Source organism: Drosophila sulfurigaster, chromosome 3 (assembly GCF_023558435.1).
Source record: "Drosophila sulfurigaster albostrigata strain 15112-1811.04 chromosome 3, ASM2355843v2, whole genome shotgun sequence".
Lineage (NCBI taxonomy): Eukaryota > Metazoa > Arthropoda > Insecta > Diptera > Drosophilidae > Drosophila > Drosophila sulfurigaster.
The window spans coordinates 28807120-28825833 of NC_084883.1; the positions used below are offsets into that span (position 1 = coordinate 28807120).

The window sequence follows — 18714 nt, forward strand, 5'->3', positions numbered from 1 at the left end:
GCAAAGAAGAATATTTGAATGTTTTAATTAAACCTTTAAATTTACTTTTTAATTTTGAGTATTATAAATGATGAAATAAAACTATTAAGTCTCATAATTTATATATTGTTTTAGGCTGAATACATAATAGTATGGCAAGCCTATCTATTCTATAACATTTACGTAACTATAACATAGATAAAATTATAGTAAGTACTGTTAAGATATAGAGAAACTAACTGAAGTTTACTTTAATTCAATTCAGCGTGTGTTTTTATTTCAATTAAAATATTGAAAAATATTTGAGAATTTCGTGCCACTGCGATCAATTGTGTTTAAATAGTTCAAATGCCATTAAAGGAAAAACTTCGTTAAGCCATAAAAAGTATGTAACTATAATTTTGAAATGTCATCATTATGAATATGCAATTTTTAAAATGACTTCATGTTATATTTAATGAACTCTTGCTGTTATCCAATCAAGTGTCAAGTGCAAACAATGAGCCCTTCACTCAATGCTTGTGAGCATGTTATCAATAATGAAACTGACACGCTTGTCGCCTGTCACTTAAGCCATGCAACTTGAGCTGCAAGAACTGCATGTGCGTGCGTCAGTATGTGTGTGTGTGTGTGTTACTTAAAATCATTTATTGCAGAATTATGCATATTTTTATTACACTCGAGTTGCATAAATTCAGGCATTATTGCACTTTACGACCAGCAGTTGCCCCCGAGCAGCAGCCATCCTCAATCCCTTTTGCTTCTCTTCCTTTGCTGTAGCTGTTGCAGCTTGGCTGTCCTTGTTGCCTCATCGGCTAGTCATCGTTGCAAGTTTCAGGTGATTGCTGCTAGCTACACACACACACATCCATTCAACGTTTATATGTTGTGTGCATATGCGACTCATCAGCAGAGCAGGCTTAGATTTTTGCATGCCTTGCCTGTCACACTGTCTGTCCTCAATGGACAGCTGCTGCTCCTTCTCCTTCTGAGAATGAGACTCTGTGGCTGCTGCGGCTGCTTTCAGCTCTCTTGTTGCAGCTGCAGCACTTAAATGCCGCACATGTCTTGTGTCGAAAATTTCTGTCATTCATAGTGTTTTGCCAGCATCATCTCCCAATCTTCTCCCACATGTTCAGATGCTGCTGCTGCTCCTGCTGCTTTGAAATTTAGATTTTTATGACTTGAATGGCAAGTCAGAGGCAGTCGCCAGGCAAAAAATGGCAGTAAGTGCTGAAATTGGCTTTGCAACTAGACAGTTTGCCAGCCATCGTATTGCCGTCTATTAGAAATGCACAATTCAGCATTATTTGCGTTATAAACTGTTGAAATATGCCAACATCTTTTTTCGATTTTCTTTTTTTGGGGCCAGGTATCGAGGCCATAAAAGGGTTAATGGCCATCGAAATTCGAAACTTGTCAGCAGCTATTACCATTTTTTTTTTCTCTCGCCTTCTTTTTACGTTTCACCACCCCCAGGAAATTATTGAAATACTTTTAGGTGTTATTTGCCTTCATTCTTACATTCATTCGTATTCCTGTTTTGAGGGTGCGTGCTGAAAATTAATAGCTGTGGCGTAGTTTGATGAAATTGCCACTCGAATTTGATGTGACAGCGTTTTATTTTTTATTTTTATTGTATTGTATAATTTCCCTAACCTTCGTAGTATTTGCTTTTTTTCCCCTTTTTTGCCGTGTGTTAGTTTTCATAGCACGCTTTTAGGCTCAAATTATGCCAAGTGGCTGAGTGAGTTTCGATTGCTGAAGTTGAATTGGATATCACATTCGCATTCGCATTCGCATTCCACTTCTCATTGTCATTCGCATTGCCATTTCCTCAGCTAACTTCATCACACATACATACGTATGCGTATGCGTAACACTTAGGCAAATGAGTTGTGAGGAAAAAAGAGTTTTGAGCTTAAATGCTTTGCTCTCTTGCCTGAAGAGTCAAGTGACAAAAAGGACTTTTAGAATGCATCTCTTATTACCAGATACTGAATCAATCGAAAGTAGTTTCACAGTTTGTGGAGTATGGAATTAATTCGGGCTTAACAGAAAAATGATATTCAAAGCACATCTCACATTCATTTGAAAGCTGCACTAAATGACAATAATTCGAGACTTGAAATTAAAATCAATCGTCAACTTTAAGTTTTTTTCTTCCTCAAAGAGCAAAGCAATTGTTCATAACATGCAACTTTTTCTAGCTATCTTTTTGACTTTACTACTTTTGCTTTTCTCATTCTCGCTGATCAATCAATTTTGCAGCATTTGCAATTCCATAGCAATTCTCATTGTAATTTCCTTTTGATGGTCGTCGTTTTTTCTCTCCCATTTATGCTCGCTTATATTGACTTATGTTATAGCTGAATGATTGCCATATTCTGATTTAACAATTGAATTTTATATCGCCAGAGCATCTATTCAATGCATCCAATAGGGAGAACGTGCATTAAAGAGAGAGCGAGAGCGAGAGCTGCTCATTCATTGTGGCCATTCTATCTGCTCAGCTCATTAAGCATACGCAGCGTTGGCAAATTGCCATGGACATTCCTCATGTGGTTTTGTCCACATAATTTAATTTTAAAAAATTTTGCAATTGAATGCCAATTTAAAAATTGCTTAATGATCACCGAGCAGGAGACAGAGAGAAAAAGGAGTGCAGACACAAATCCGAAACTTGCAGCGTGTGCAAAGCCTGGCAAATATATCACATTACCGCCCCCCGATTGATCCCCCATCCACTTGCCAACCATTATGTTGGCAAATTAAACGCTTTTTAATATTAATGTATTTTTTCATAATTTTTTCTCATGCTTTTTATTTTTGCAAATTTGTTTTTTTCCATCTTTGCTGGGTTTTTTTTTTGCTTTCTTCTTTTTTCACATTTTGTTTGAGGGATTTTTTTTTTGCTTTTGTAATTTATATATATACTTTCATGTTGTTGTTGCATTTATTGTGGTGTGTGAGTGTTCGTGTGTTGGTGTTTGTGTGTTGTATTTGTTGTTGTAAAAATCATTGGACTGCCATTGAAAATAATTTAATATGCAAATTATTATAAATGCATCACTTGTAAAGTAATTTTCCATAACTGACAACTGCACAAAACTTAAACTGATTTTAAACAGCGGCTGGCAGCAAAACAACCGCAGCAACAACAAGAGCCGCATTAAAATGAACAAACAATAAAACGCACAAACAGACAAACAAACAAGCAAATAAAACAATTTCACGTATGAGTTCTACATATGTATACGAATACTACTATATATTTTATGCACTCTGTGAAAATTGTTTAAATAGCCCCGCCGAAAAGTTGACAAACTCTCCTCATCATCATCAGGTCGAGCATAGTTATGCATATTGTTTAAACGTGTTGACTTTGTTTAAGTGGCCATGAGGCCAAATGTGAAAGCGCATTTTAAATAGTTAATTAATATAAATTGTTTTAAAACTTGCCACTGCATAATTTTGCAAACTTTCACACACCGGAAACTTCTTTCAAATGAAAATTCCCCAAACTGAATGCTCGTTCAAAATCTGAGTGTATGTGAGTTCTTCCTCCTCCATCCCAATGGAGTGTATCATGTGATTAATTATGTTTTAAATGGATTTCATTATGTGAGCTCTACGTCAAGTGGCTCTCAGTGGTAGCAAAATGAACTGCACACGGAAATTTTTTGAAGCTTGTTGCATTTTAGGAAACATCAAAAAATTGTTGATAGATTTATTAAGGAATTAAGAAATTTATGCATTGCAAAACTTGCCAAAAGTCAGAGAACTTTTTGTACATTATTTTTTTTCTTCTTGTGTGCGTTTTCATTTACATATCTTTAAAGTTGTAAATCTGTTAATCTGCCTTATGGTATTACATTCTATCTATACGCATAAAAAATAGGTCAATTTCTTTGCTGTTCACTTCGGTTGTTTCTCCCTCATTTTTGTTGGCACTGAACTTTTGTTTTTTTTTCGTCGTTTTTTTTCTCATATTGTTTGCTTACAACTTTTGGCATTGTTTGTGTGCCAGGACACGCCCACACGCGCAGTGTAGCGCCCACTTGGCACGCGCCCTCCATTCTTTCAATTTTTATGTTGTTTTTGGTTTTGCTTTTTTTGCTTTTTGTTTAATGCGCCATGTGTTTGCGCTTTAATTGAATATAAATGTAAATTAATGATGCAAAAATAATTTTTGCTTGGAGGCTTTGCCCCCGGTTTTTGTTGTTGTTGTATATGTTTATTTGTTTGTTCGCTGCCTGGAAAAGTAGCCGGAGTGGTTGTTGTTATTGTTCCTGTTGCTGCCTTTCTTATTGTTGTCTGTAAACATTTTCATTTTGCGGCGTTTGTTGGCAACGCTTTTCAGATTTTCATTGGCAGTTAGCAGTTATGTAATTAATTTGCATTTAACTAAATTTGCATAAATAAATACGCAATGCATTTAATCGTAAATGCTGCTGCTGCTGCTAAACACACACTATAAAGAAGTGCCATGCACCTAGCTGATTTGTATGCATATTCAGTGTGTGTATGTGTGTTTGTGGGCGTGTTTTTGTGAGAGTTGTATGACAAAAAGTATTGCATACTTTGAGGGGGCAGTAGTAGGAGATGTTTTGGGTTGCATTTCAATTGAACTTAACTACAAATTGTTTGGTTTGGTTGTACAGTAGATTGAACAAACAAGATTTACAATTAAGTACATATGCATGTCATGGCTTTCATATATCGTTCATATAGAGTGCAGTTACAGTTGTAGTTGTAGTCGAGTCGTAAGAATAGTTTTGCTTAGCTTTGCGGTTTTATATAGTATATTACAAAATGATTTAGTCGTAACTTAAACTTGTTTCAAGTGTCGAGTGTCGGAACTTAGCTCACAATCAAACAATGCTTTCTTTCACTTTTCGTTTGGTATCAAAAAATGCCTGTCATGTTATTAAGTTGATGATGTCTTAATGGTCCGAAATGCTTGAAACTGGCTAAATGCTTAAACACTTGCTTGCTTTGACAGTTTGAGGTTGAAGGGAAGGAAGTTTAGGAATTCTTGGGTTTAAACTTGGCTCAAGTTGAGGTCTGCCTGCATCAGGAATGATTATGTTAAAAGTGAGGTTATAGCATTCATTTTAAACTGCGGTTAAACTCGGTGAAGTTTTCGGCAGCGGTTAGGTTAACGTTTTGGAGGTGTCAGTTGTGGGTTTGCTTTAGCCAGCTTGGCATTTCGATACCACTTGCTATGTCTATCTTGTGTGTATGTGGGTAGCTTATGATCGAATGCCTTAAACGGTATTATCTATTATGCTTTACTTTAGTTTACGCTTTTTACTTTTTAGTTACTTTAATGTGGCTGTCATCTAGTTTGCTTAATATTTCATGTTTTTTTTCTTATTTTTTTTGGGTTGGTTTTTTTCTTTTCGGTCTGCTTTGATTCGGCATTAGTTTATGGGCTGTGGATTTATTTTGCTTCTGGGGGACATGTTCACATCTCTATATTTATTTATATATATATATATATATTGTATATATATGTATGCTATACCTATGTATGAGTATGCTGTATGTATTTTGTATTACATTTCATGCAGGAGTTATACACAAACATTGATGCTTCATTTTTTAATGCTATGATGTATGTATGTATGTAGTTTTGCTTTTGCTTATTTGTTTGATTGATTGATGTGTTGGGGTATGTATGTTCTTCTCTTCTTTTCTCCTCTGCTCGCCAGTTAATCCACCTATTTATTTTCCTTTTGCTACTATGGCTAACGACAATGCTACTACTATTTTGGTTTCATTCACTTTTTTGTTTTTTCTTTTTGTTTTTTTCATCTTCTACTAACGACACATTTAAATATTTGCAACTGCTCTACATTAAAATAGTTTTTTTTTTATATTTCTTATTTTTTTGTATTTGCTTTTATCATATGCCATTCATTTTGTCACATTCCGCATACGCACCGTGAGCCAATAGGCTCAACCCAACCAAAAAAGTATGCTACACTTTTCACTCAATCGCAAAACTATTTGCTATAGTACTATATTGTTTTTATTCTTTAACCTATTTCATTATGCTCTCGTTTTTATTTTGATAGCTATGCATTTGCTTTTTATTGCTTTTACTTTTACGTTTATGTTATGTTTCATTCCATATATATGTATGTTTAGTTCTTTATAGGCTTTTGCTTTTTTTATTTCATATTTGGGAGTTTCCTATTTTTTTTTGTTGCGCTTTTCTCAGGGTTTCGTTACGTTTCTTCTTTTTGAAAAAATTAAGGTACACACTAAAAATAGTTTAGGTTTTCCGTTCTCTCTTTCTTTTAGGTAGGTTCTGTGATTTTTTTTATACTTTTTACTTTTTATTCATTTTAGGTTGTGCTTTATAGTTTCTTCTTTCAAAAAATAAGATGGAAATTTTCAATAAAGGGACCTTAATGACTTAGTATCCTACTAACATGCTACGTTCTTATGTTCTGTGTCTGTGTTTGGTTTGTCTGTTTCTGTGTGTGTGTGTGTGTGTTTGCCTTTTGTGCTACTTTGATAGACTTTACCTGGTCGTAAGACAAGTACAAGTAGAGATGCTTGTTTTAAGAGTAGCTTTGAGCTATAGACAAAAGACTTCTTGTTGGCATTGCGGCAGTATAAGGATATTAAGAAGCTTCCAGCGCCATTTTGAAGTTGCAGTAAGCGAGCTAATTGGGTCAGTTTTTTTCCTTTTCTTGCGTAAAAAAGTACCTTATTAGTTGGCTCAGAACAATGCGTTCAAACTGACAAAGAAATGCTAGAGAAGAAAAAGCACTAAAAGGCAACATGCTGATACTAAGCAGGGTACAAGTGCCACAGTTAAAAGAATGGGAATAAATTACAAAGGCAATGCCATTTTATTATGTGTTTAATCAAAAGACAATGAAAACTGAAACAAGTAATATAAAATGGCTTAAGATTTTGTTGCTCTTTAAAGCGTATAACAACTTTTTGCTATTTTGCAATGAAAGAAGAAATTTATAATTGAAGCAAAACTTTTAATTGATCCAAATGAATATAAATATTGAATTGATGAGCCAATGGCTTGAAACTTTTCGGCAATTGTAGCTAACTGAATTACTTTTTTCTTTTGTGATAATTACAGAGATCTAATTGATAGATTGATGTGCTTCTAAAAGATTGAAAAAGGAGCTAGAAAATTCTCTTATAATTTTTGTAGATATATTTAAAACATATTTAAATTGAGTAAATGTAAATAGATACAGCACTAACCAATTCAGTTGTTTTGCGTAGTTTTTCTCCACCATTTAATATTGCTTCTAATGGTCATCAAGAAATTTTTGGTTATTAGAGTTAACAAATTTATTTTTGTTTAATATTTAGAGTGATCTAATTGATAGATTGATGTGGCTTCTAAGAGAGTGAAGTAAAGACTTATATACTTTTGAATGGATTTAAGGTACAGCGAAATTAAAGAAAAGTGAGAAAATACACTAAACAATTTAAGATAAATTTTAAACATATTTAATGTTAATATATTTAAATAAATAGCCTAAACAATTCAGCATCTCCAACACAATTGTTTCTCGTAGCTTTTCTTCAGCATTTTACACCTCTGTTTAGTAGAAGCAGTTGTGTTGCCTCTGAAAGTCGAGTAGCTGTTGCTGAAAGGCTTCAGAAAAGCCGCTCGCTTAGCATAACTTCATTGAAAACTTCTGGCATTTTTCACTCACACTCTCTACTTCTTGACTGCTTGCCCTGTCTTTTCACTATTTTTGTTTAGCATCGCATTCTCTACAAATCCGCCAGTAAATCTTCTTTTCATTCCCATAGCACAAACGCTAAAATGTTCGCTAAATGTTTGCTAGAATGTGTGTTCGTGTGGGTGTATGTGTGTGTTGCTTGTTGCATTTTAAATGTAGTATATAGTTTCCTTTTACTTTTTGTTTAGCTTGAGTTTATACTTTTTTTGTTCTTCATCGTCATTTTGTTGTTGTTGGTATGTTAGTTTCGCTTGTATTTTTTTTTGTTTCGTTTTTTATGTTTATGTAGTTTTTTAAACTATTTTCTGACTTTTTGTCGTAGCTATCGCAAGTACATTTTCCAAAACCGTTTTTGTTTGCATTTAATTAAATTATATAGTATAATACTTTTACTTTATATCTTTTGTTTTTCGTTCTTGTATAGTGTAGATGTTTTCAGTTGTTGTGCAGAATGTTGTTCTTCTTGTTGTTGTTCTCCATTGTTACTTGCTCGTGAGTCTGTGTATGTGGGGAAAAAATCAAATATTTAATCGAAAATGCTGAAGAGTTGCCGCTTTTTTGAGTGACTTTAATTATGTTCGATCCATATTGTATTCGATTTCTTTTCTTTCTTGTTGGCCAGAAGTTTAATTAAAATGCCAGACAAAAAACCAGCAACAACAGCAACAAACGCAAAAAAAAATGGCAGGTTGCTATGACAAGGCCTCCCAAAAAAAAAAAACAGAAGAATGAAAGGGAAAACGAAAATATAAAGAGTATAGGCCAAACTATGAAAACCTTTGCTTGTTGCTCGCTTTCCCGCTTTCATTTTTATTATTTCCATCATTTTTTCTTTTTTTTTTGGCTTTTCCTAATTAGACGTACTCATTGTTGTCGTCATTGGCGCTCTGTTTTCCTTTACTGGGTCAAAGCTTTGAAAGTGGAGGCAGGATTGCAGCTAGAAAGGGAATAAGGATCGGGGGAGGGCAAAAGGTGGGTGGCGACACAAAGTGCCTTACTCGACGCCCATTAAAAAGTTGCTCGTCAAGTGGCCTGATGCAAAAACAAGAGAAAAAAACTAAAGTCAGCAGTATAAACCTCAAACACGTTGGCCCATATTTAACAGTCACGCCCCCAAGGCGCAGTCCTCGAGCTCTCTTCACTCTTCTCTGCACAACAAACTTTCCTTTTGCGTTTATTTTTTCTGTGTTTAATTTCTAACAGGGCTAAAGTTCTTCTTTTTTTGTAGGTGTTTTGTATCTATATACTATTTGTGTATATGTGTATGTGTGTGTGCGTGGATGAGTGTGTGTGTGTGTGTGTGTTGGTTTGCGCAAATAGTTTTTAATTTGTGGCAAACTTTCTAACAGTTTGCGCAAATTTTTTCTCATTATTTTTTTTTTGCACGTTACGTTAAATATGGGGAATTTTTTGATTGTTTCAACTTTGCATTTGCCAACTTGTCACTAATCCATAGTTAATGCCAGTTAACAGCAGTTATCCTAAAAATATATACTATATATGATTTTTGTATAGATATATATATATATATCTTATATATTCTATACGCATGCAGCAATCGCTCTTATCTGATGCCATTTTGGTATAAAAATTGTAACTTTAGTTTTTTTTTTTTTTGCTTTTTGAGGGGGTTTCATTTAATCGATTTACGCTTTGCTTTATTTACGTTTGCTTTTATTTGTATTTGTATTTTTATTAATATTAGTTTTTGTTTTGCCATTGTATAAAATACTCACATTCACATTTACAACTACGAACCACGTAACTACTTATAGATGTATTGTATTGTATATATAGACTTTATAGTAATAGTTATGTATGTATATATATATATGTATATATTTATTTATTTATATGTATGTTGTATGTTGTATGTATATCGTAATCGTATTTATGCATGTATATATGGTATATTTTTACTACTCTCGAGCAGAACTTGACGGCCCTCAAATCTCTCGTCTGGCTAGGAGTCATATCTGTGTGTACATACCTAACATATATATAGTAGTTGTGATCTCTCCCTCTCTATACTATATATATGTATATATACGATCTATATATACCTATTATACCTATGCCCATTCCAAATACCTAATCACACACCCTGTATAATGCTTAGCTCCTCTCTAACACGCGAAATTATTTCGCCTGCAATTAACGCATCGTCATCGTCGTCGTTTTGCCTTATCGATTGCCTTATCAAGTAGAAAGTATTTACACCTTAGTTTCCTAGCATACATTTAGTTATGGCTACAGATCCATAGTTTGAAGATAAATAGTAAAAAGAGACAGAAATAGTAATAGAGAGTTAGTTTAACGATATAAATACATAAGAGTATAGTGAATGAAATGAGATAGAGAAAGGCAACACTTTGAGTGTAGAGAGCATTATATCGAGTCGAGTTTTGAATAGTAACTGAACATATATAAACCTAGTAGTAAATAATAGGAAGTTAAAGCGAGTATTTATAGCGATAAATCAACAAAAATATACAGTTTTGAGCTAGGTGTAGGCAATTTGCAATGAAATACTAACTAAACTGTGTTTTTCGATAGTTTCGATAGTAAATCTGTCACAACTCTAGAAAATATAGTTTACATTTATCGATATATCTATTAGCCGCCCATCCCTAGCAAACATAATTAATAGTATTTTTTAACGGAAATCTATACAGGATGGCAATCTCTTGCCGAAGTTCTTATCTGGCCTTTAACTCAATTGAAAACTATCGATAATTATCAATCGTATATCATTATCATCATCATCATAATCACACTCGCTAGAGAGTCGGGTAGTCTTGTAGGAGTTTGCCATTTCCGAATCAAAGAAACAAAGTAAAGGTCGCAAGTCTTTCCAAACATTAACTAAATAAATGTGTTACTTAGTTGCTTGTTTGCTCTTTTTGTTTTCTTTTCTTTTATATATGGACGTATATAATTTTTTTATATGCTGTAATTTATGTAGTTCTTCCTCTTTTTACGCTCCGAACTTAGTTCCTTTTAGTTTGCACGCACTACAAGTGACTAAACTTAACTGGGATTCGAGTATGTTTTCATGCTTTAGGTGTTTTCTTTATGATCTATATATGCTATGTGTATGCATTTTATGATGTATGTTATGTAAGTTTATGTTTATGTGGTTTAGTTTTTATATGCCATCTTCCTGTTCTTCAACTAACTCGTCTCTTTGCTCATTTTGCTCAAGTGATTTACTGAATTTCTTCAATTACGATTGTGTCTTGCAATGCCCAACAAAAATCATCAGACGTTCAAGCTTTACATGAGTCCAACCCTATATATAGATAATATATATTATATGTATATGCTATAGACTATAATAAAACTATTATGTAGAAGGAATGACTGTACTAGTATTTAGTTTTTTATATATACTATATACTCGTAGTTGTCTATTTAATATGTACTCGTATATATATATTTTTGCATTCTTTTTTTTTTTGCTTTTTCCTCTTAGTTTTTTGTTTTGTTTTGTATATCATATAACGACAACAACAACTAATTATTGCTTTTCGGTTTTAAAATGCGGTACGCGATTATTTTTTTTATTTTTTTTGTGTGTTATGTTTGCTTGTTTCTTACTTAAAATACGTTAGAAAAAAATCATTAATAATTTACTAAATACTAGAACAAAAACAACAAAATGTGCGCGAAACTTGGCATAAATAAACAGGGAGAAACAGCAGGATATAGGACTGAGGGTCTGTTGGGGGTTCCTTCTAGCTTATTATGAATAATTAATAGTATTTTCATAGTGTTTTCTTTTTTTTTGTGTTTTTTGTCATTACATTTTCTGTACTGCTTTCATTTTTTTGTATAGTTTTGTTTTGTTGTTTGTCTATTTTTTCTGTTTTTTGTATTGTAGTAGGATTAAGAGCTGCCATTTATAGTTAAAGAGTTGTAGTTGCCTTTTTACTGTTTTTTTTTTATATATGTAATGTAATGTAGTATGTATATAGTGTAGTTAGACGGTGGTGCTTGTGCCTGTGTTGCTGCTGCTGCTGCCGCTGCTTCCCTGTGCTGGTCCCGCTCCTCACGTCCTGAGCATTAGGAGCAGCCACCATGAGGAGGCGCCCAGCCACAGCAGACAACTGGAGAGCTGTCCACAATTATTCTTGGTGGCACCACTTAGTCCACCATGGCCGTCGGTCGCCGAGCTGCGACTACTCCGCGCCGCACCCTCGATGATGTTGTTGTTGTCCAGCTCATGGAGCACCGGCAACTCGCTGAGATCCGCCGATGGCGAGGTGCGTTCCGTGATGGGCGCATAGAGACGCTTGGGCTTGCAGCGTTTGTGTTTCTTATACGTTTTGGTTACATTTATGCTGTAGCCTTCGAGAAACTCCGAGCCCTGCAAGAGAAGGAAATGGATAAACATTAGCGTTACGGTGGCTTCTAATAAATTACAACGTTAATTAAATACAAAAATACAGCACACAAAGTAGAAAAAATAAACGCAAGTAAGCGCCAGAGAGAGAGAGGAAATTAAAAAGCTTATTTATGTCTTTGATATTGTAATAGAACCCACTAAGTAGAGACGCAAAACTTTTCTCTTATGTATGTTCCCGCTAGTTATATTATTGCAAGCACTCTGAGAAATGCAATTTCCTTGGCAGAAAGTCTCTCTCTCTCTCTCTTGCTTTGGCCTTGGCAAACTCATTAAAAATGAGCTAAATAATTTTAATTCGCATTAAGCTAGTTGACTCGATGATATCAGAGGCAGCTAAGTCATATATTTTACTTGCTTTTAACATTATTTTGAAATATGTATGTACTATATATATACGAGTAAATAAAAAAAAAACGTATTTAATTTACTTAACTCTTCAACTGTCAAAATTCATTAAAATGTGTTAAGAACTGGTAAGAAGCCAAGACTCAAATATAAATGCTAGATTTCCATAAATTTTTGATAATTGCAGCTGCTTAAATTCTAGCCTAATAAAGCGATGAGCTGTACCACAAATTTTCGCCAAATTCTACGCCATTGCGACTTATTTATGATCCTCCTTCTAATGAGAATATTCAATTAAAACACGGTCGATTTCAAACTAAATTATGCCCAAGATAGATAGATATCATAGATGCAGCAGCAACACATTGCTGTTGCGGTATACGATTGCCATGATTAAACATACTTTATGCTGTCTAGTCTAGGATCTCTCATCTACCTATTTCCAACGCCCCCCACCCACCGCGAACTGTTTGGCAAGGCGCAAATCCACAACACCTACAGAGAAATACCGAGTACAATAACTAAACAATGAAGCCATCAGATTCCTCGTCGTGTTGCCGTTTGCCGCTTCAGCTCTCGGGAAAATTTTGCGTTTTAATTACGCTGCATAAATTTGTGTTTATAAATAGGCAATGGCTCGCCCGCTCGTTCGCTCGCTTTGGGCAATGGGACTTGCTGCCTGCTCCCCGCTTTCCGTTGGGTTTGGGTTCGGTTTTTGCCATCTTTCCGGGCTGCGGTCAAATATTTTATGGCAGTCCAAAAAATCTAAATCTAGTCTGAATGTCTGCATTTGTGTGTTTTTGGGGGCGTTGCAGTCAGTCGGTCGGTCGGTGTGCGGGGGGGAGGTTTTCGAGAGCGACTTCATAACGAGTGTTTACTAATAATATTATGCAAATCGTGCGACGGGGGCCAACATTGAAATCAGGAATCAGGCAACGAGCGGTTCGTTTGTTTGCCGTTACCGTTACCGTTGTTGTTGTTGTTTCTGTTGTTGTTGCTGTTGAATTTTTCAAAAGGCATTTTGTAAGCGTTTTGCGTCACCTTCTTCGTCCTGTTATGCCACTCTCATTCCTATTCCGAACAAAAAAAAAATGTTGCGCAAATGCTTGACAGACATTTGCAGGTGGTGTTTGGACAGTTTATATAAGTTGAGGTTGTTGTCCTCTAATTGAAAAGGAATGTACGATGAGTGTGTTATAAAATTCTGCATTTTGTACATAAATTTAAAGCCTTAATTGGCAAACTGTGCTTTAAGCCACGCATATCTCCCTCGCATACATATATCCTATAGATTCCTTTTGGGTTCCTGACTATGCTAATTAGCTGTTGCTGTTGCTGGGCGTTGATTTCTTTTTTGGGGGGACTGCCCATTTGCTAACAGCTAGCTGGCTTTTTGATAAGTATGCTACACCTTTTTTTTGTTGCTGTTGTTGTTGTTGTTGTTCCTGTTTTATGCTAATTAGTGTTGCCTGGCAATGACAAAATGTTTCGCTTTATATTTCTTTTTCGAGCAGGTGCAACTTTGAAATGGGTTTTTCTGGTTAAAATATGCAGATTCATCATGTGTGTGTGTAGATTCCTTTTAGGGATTAGTAATGGATTTTGTTTTCGAATTGAATTTGTGTGTGTGCTTAATAAAGGTTGAAATATAATCTACAAAATTAATCGGTAGGCTTAAAGCAGGATAATTGGATTTAGTTTTGAGTACCCAGTTCATTGATTGATAGCCTAACACACAAAAAAACTGCATTTAATTTCTATTCATATCACATCCTCTTTTTTGTTGCTTCGTGCATGCACTCCGGAAAGCCCGGAACTAGGCCTTCCAGCCCAACGGCTTCAACAAAATCCCTGCATTAAACTAATCAGCAACTTCTTTGGCAGCTCTTTGCGTTTCAACTTCCTCTTTTTTTTGTTGTGTGTGAGAGATAGATTTAGTTTTTCCTGGCTTTTGTCAGTTTTGGTTAAATGGGCCAAGTTTTTTTTCCCCTTTTTTCTTGTAAAGGTGCCTTGTATGTTTTTTACAGTAGATTGAACGGTATTTACCTTTCAATCTGCTTCACATGTTTACTCATCATTTGGCTGAGAAACTATTTTTTTTGTCGCATGGCTTAACGATTCGTAGGTTTTTTATTTTATGCATTCTCTGGCTGCTAATTTGGACGCCACTGCGAGGGTTTATAAATTCAATGGGCCTGTCACAGAGAGAGGAAGAGCGAAGCCATCAGAGGCCTTCGGGCGAAACCTCAATGAATTATTGACTCGGCGGATGAGAAAAAGAAGACGAAATGGCACAAAAAAGAATATATAGACGACTTTGGGGGGTGGACGGAACTGAAGTGAAATGGCCAACAACATTTAACGCAACAGCACGGAAAATCGATGACAATTCAAGCGTTGATAATTTTACTTGCCACCAGTCAGTGAGGCATTGGCATAAAAATGGCAACAATTTCCAACTTAAGCAATTTCCTACAATTTTCCAGCGACTAGAAGCATGCTCATATGGGAGCATTCATTCAGTGAGTCAGTCAGTCAGTCGAGTCAGCTAGTCAAGTTAGTCAGCTAACATAGTTGGCCAGTTAAACTTTAAACCATTCGACGTGAATTAGTGTGGAGCCAGCCAAGGCAGCTGGGGCAGCTGGGCAGTGACTTGGTTTTAGTGTGTGACCCATTAGAATGATCGTTGTCGAAGTTGTACGTGCTCCGGCTGATATATGTGACCCGAATGGCTCTGGGTTCCCTTTTCCAGTTGCGGCTACAAGGCTTGAGCCTGTAAAGTAGCAAGAGAACCAGAACGAGAGCGAGCGAGTCGGCCACCAACTGCAATTGATTGCACTTTATAACGTGCGGTTTCCGGTAGACATTACCCGCTTTGCTGCAGCCACATTATCCGGGCGCTCTCAGAGCGGAGTGAGTGAGAGTGAAAGAGTGAAGAGGGAAGCTCGATAACTGCTGGGCTTGGGATGCCCCTAATGTCTTTTGCCCCCCCTACTCTTCACAATGAATAAATGAGCACTTGTCTAGGATCTCTCTCCCACTCTCTCTCTCACTCTCGTTCATTCTCTCCTTGTAACTTCACATCTATCTATCTGGGTTTGGTGTGTGTGTGTATCTGTGTGTGTGTGTGTGTGTGTGGAGCATGATGGCCGCCTGATGGCATGATGTCGTTTACTCCGGCGTGTGGGTGACTCCCAAACCAAAATGGCAGCAAGAAAAATTATCCCAGATATTGTCTAGCAATTTAGCTGATTAAGCTGATGGATGTAAAGCAGCGCAAGAAGCGCAGGCAGCGAAATGTTGCCAGCGATTAGAGACTAGATAAAATAGAGACGACAAGAAAAGGGTTAATGCGATTTCAACTGTGACAGCAGCTTGCGTTGGTCAACCCGTTTAGCTACAGTTGTTGAACCTGTCTTCCACTTGCTCTTTTTCTGGCTATGCCAAATCTGGCATAAAGCTTGCTACGTTGTCGAGCAACGAATGTGGATTAGAGAGCTTAGTTTATTCCAACACTTAGTTGAAGGACTTAGATTTATGTGTGAAGTAGGTAAGCGTCACATTAAAATGTATTTTTGCAAATATATTTGCTACTTTTAAGAAGCATATTCTGTATTGATTTCTTTAATACTATTCGTATAATACATTTTACATGGTTAACAATCGCATTTTAAAAGATTTTCATTGATTTTTTTTGTTGGAGGAAGTGTTGTCAATATTTGTAAATATGAATATTTTTCCATTAAAAATTGATTTCTTGAATACTTTTCTCATATTCTGCATTTTTAACAAATACATTTCGAATGATTTTTTTGTTACTTTTTTTTTGCAGGATTTATGCATATTTTTTAGAAACACAATAGCAAATGCATTCATAAGAAGTCATTATTGATAAAGAGTAAATAGTGAATTGATTACAATGGAATTTATTCTAAATTCAATATCATACAAATATTCCGTAGTAAATATAAGAAATGATGTAGCTACTTTTATGTTAAATATTGTTAACAGAAAATTTAATAGAGTGGAATTTTTTGTTGACTTATTTGTTATTCGTTTGATTACCATTGAATTTTGTCTGAATTCAATTTAAACTGTCTTGAGATAAATATTTTAAATTGTCTTTTACTTGAAACAGTAAAATATAAAATAAAATAAAATAAAATAAAATAAATTAAATAAATTAAATAAAATTGTTGTTTGCTTTAGAATTCTGTGGTACATAGTCTTGCAGCTAGTCACATCAAATTAATCGCCTTTGCTTAGAGAGCAACTGTGCTTCGTTCTTCGAAAATCTGGACTCACTCACAAGTACCTGGAATGCTTTATGCTTTGCCCTTTTACATTCTAACGGTCTATCGTTTTTTTTTTGCTCTCACTCTGTCTGTCGTGTGTTATTTTTCGACTTTCACTTGGGCAACAGAGTAGAGTTATCGTGAGCATAAATCGAAGTTGCTTACTCACCGGCACCACATGGTTCTTGGCTCCCCAGCAGATGGGCTTAAAGCTGCCTTTGCGTGTTGCCTCTTGAAATTCGCCAAATTGATTTTCCCAATCGTAGGATATCAGACGTGCCTCCAGAGTCATGCCAGCCAATTCGGGCGGTGATGAAATCAGCACGGGATTTGAGTCGCTGCAAAGAGTAAGAACAAAAAGAAGAAGAAGACAGAAGTGAAAAGAGAGTCAAAATAACATTATTAACTTTATTATTATTGTCAACTTTGATTAGGACTTAAAATTTATTACAGCCCCAAAAGGCGCTTTGCCAGCAGATTTTCAAGTTCTTTTGCGCCGCCCGAGGGTGGCAAAAGAGGGAGGAAAAGTGTAGGCGGAGGGGGTTTTTCAGTAAGTTGGTAAGTCGCTTGCAGATTTGCGCCGGGATTGCGATAGAGACTGGAAGGAGACGGGGGACAGAGGCAGGCGACAGAGACAGAGACAGAGACGGTGGACGAAAAACTTGAGCTAATTAATCTTTTAGATTTTCATTTGTGACGCGTCAAATACGTTACTTTTTGGTATGCCAAGGGTGACGGCGGCCAAACGAAATAAAAACCACACCGCGCACCGCACATCGCACACGAATAAAGCAAAGAAGGAAGCAGACAAAGCAGCAGCAACCAGGAACCAGGAACAGCAGCAGGCAAAAACCCAACAAATGGGCCAAAAGTGTAAAACCTCAAAGCAGTTGGCTGACTGTGGCAATCAGTGGCGTTGTGGGAATAACTTTAAAAAGGGGCGACGACGTCGACCAACCAAAAGTAACCACAAATGTTTGCAGAAGGTGCTATGACTAATGAGTTGACTTAGCAAATCATTTTCCTCTTTTTCTCTCTGTATGTGTGTGTGGAGGGAATTATGTTGTATTTTGTTATGCAACTGTAACAACCCTCTAAATAAAATGTAAGCGAGTGTGAGCTTATATTATTTGTTTATCCCTTTTTTTGTGTGCTTCGTTTTTGATTAATTTATAATTCATCTTGTTTAATTCTTGCATTTATCATGCTTATGCGAGTCTTTAGATGTTTTTCATTTGCATTGTCAGCTTGCTTTCTGCTGCTGTTGCTGAAACTCTTGGCATTCTTGTTTGGGGACATGATTGTTGAATTTTTAACATCTTCATTCCTTATTTGTAGTTTTATCATTTTTCTTTTTATTCAAATTAAACGCAGCTCTTCCTTAGTTTTAATTTAATTTCACAAACTTGTTAATTGCCACTATAAATATTTATTTGTTTGAATCAATTATAGTGTGATTGCTTTCCGCATTCAATAAATTCTTAATGTGGTATTTAAATTACTCTTCACTTATTGAACTTTTTCTGTTCAACATTCATTTTTCATTGAGCTATGATATTTTCAACATTAATTTATTATGGAAGCTGCTTGTTTTAAATTTCAGTAGTTAATTAGTGCATATTTTACTTATAAGCGTTTAAATGTCGATAATTTTCTTTAGCTTATTCGCGTTCGATTTCTTGCTATAAAAATGCTGAATTATTTCTATTCACTTATTACATTTTCTTGTAGTTACAATATTTTCCCCATTAATTTATTACTGAAGTTCCTTATTTTTAATTTCAGTAGTAGAAAGTGAATTTGTGCATAGTTTTCTTCATTATATGCTTGCTTTAAATTGCCTATAATTTCATCTAGCTTATTTTCTGGTAAAATTTTACTATACCCCAAATCAATTTTGATTTCCCCGCTCTAAAATAGCCAAATAGTTGACCGCTACGCCTCTGCAGCA

The 18714-nt window shown here is 35.4% G+C and overlaps 1 protein-coding gene across 3 annotated transcripts in view; it reads right to left on the reverse strand.

Moving 5' to 3' along the window:
- Positions 1–2837: 2837 nt before the first annotated feature.
- LOC133846153 (MOXD1 homolog 2) overlaps positions 2838–18714 on the reverse strand; it is a 148013-nt gene continuing 132136 nt past the window's right edge. For all 3 annotated transcript variants that reach the window (XM_062280933.1, XM_062280937.1, XM_062280934.1), the window contains 2 exons: positions 16933–17101; positions 2838–12084 (listed from right to left, as the gene is read on the reverse strand). In XM_062280933.1, coding sequence (XP_062136917.1) covers positions 11767–12084; positions 16933–17101 — 487 coding nt within the window. In that variant the 3' untranslated portion in view covers positions 2838–11766. The remainder of the gene's footprint in view (positions 12085–16932; positions 17102–18714) is intronic.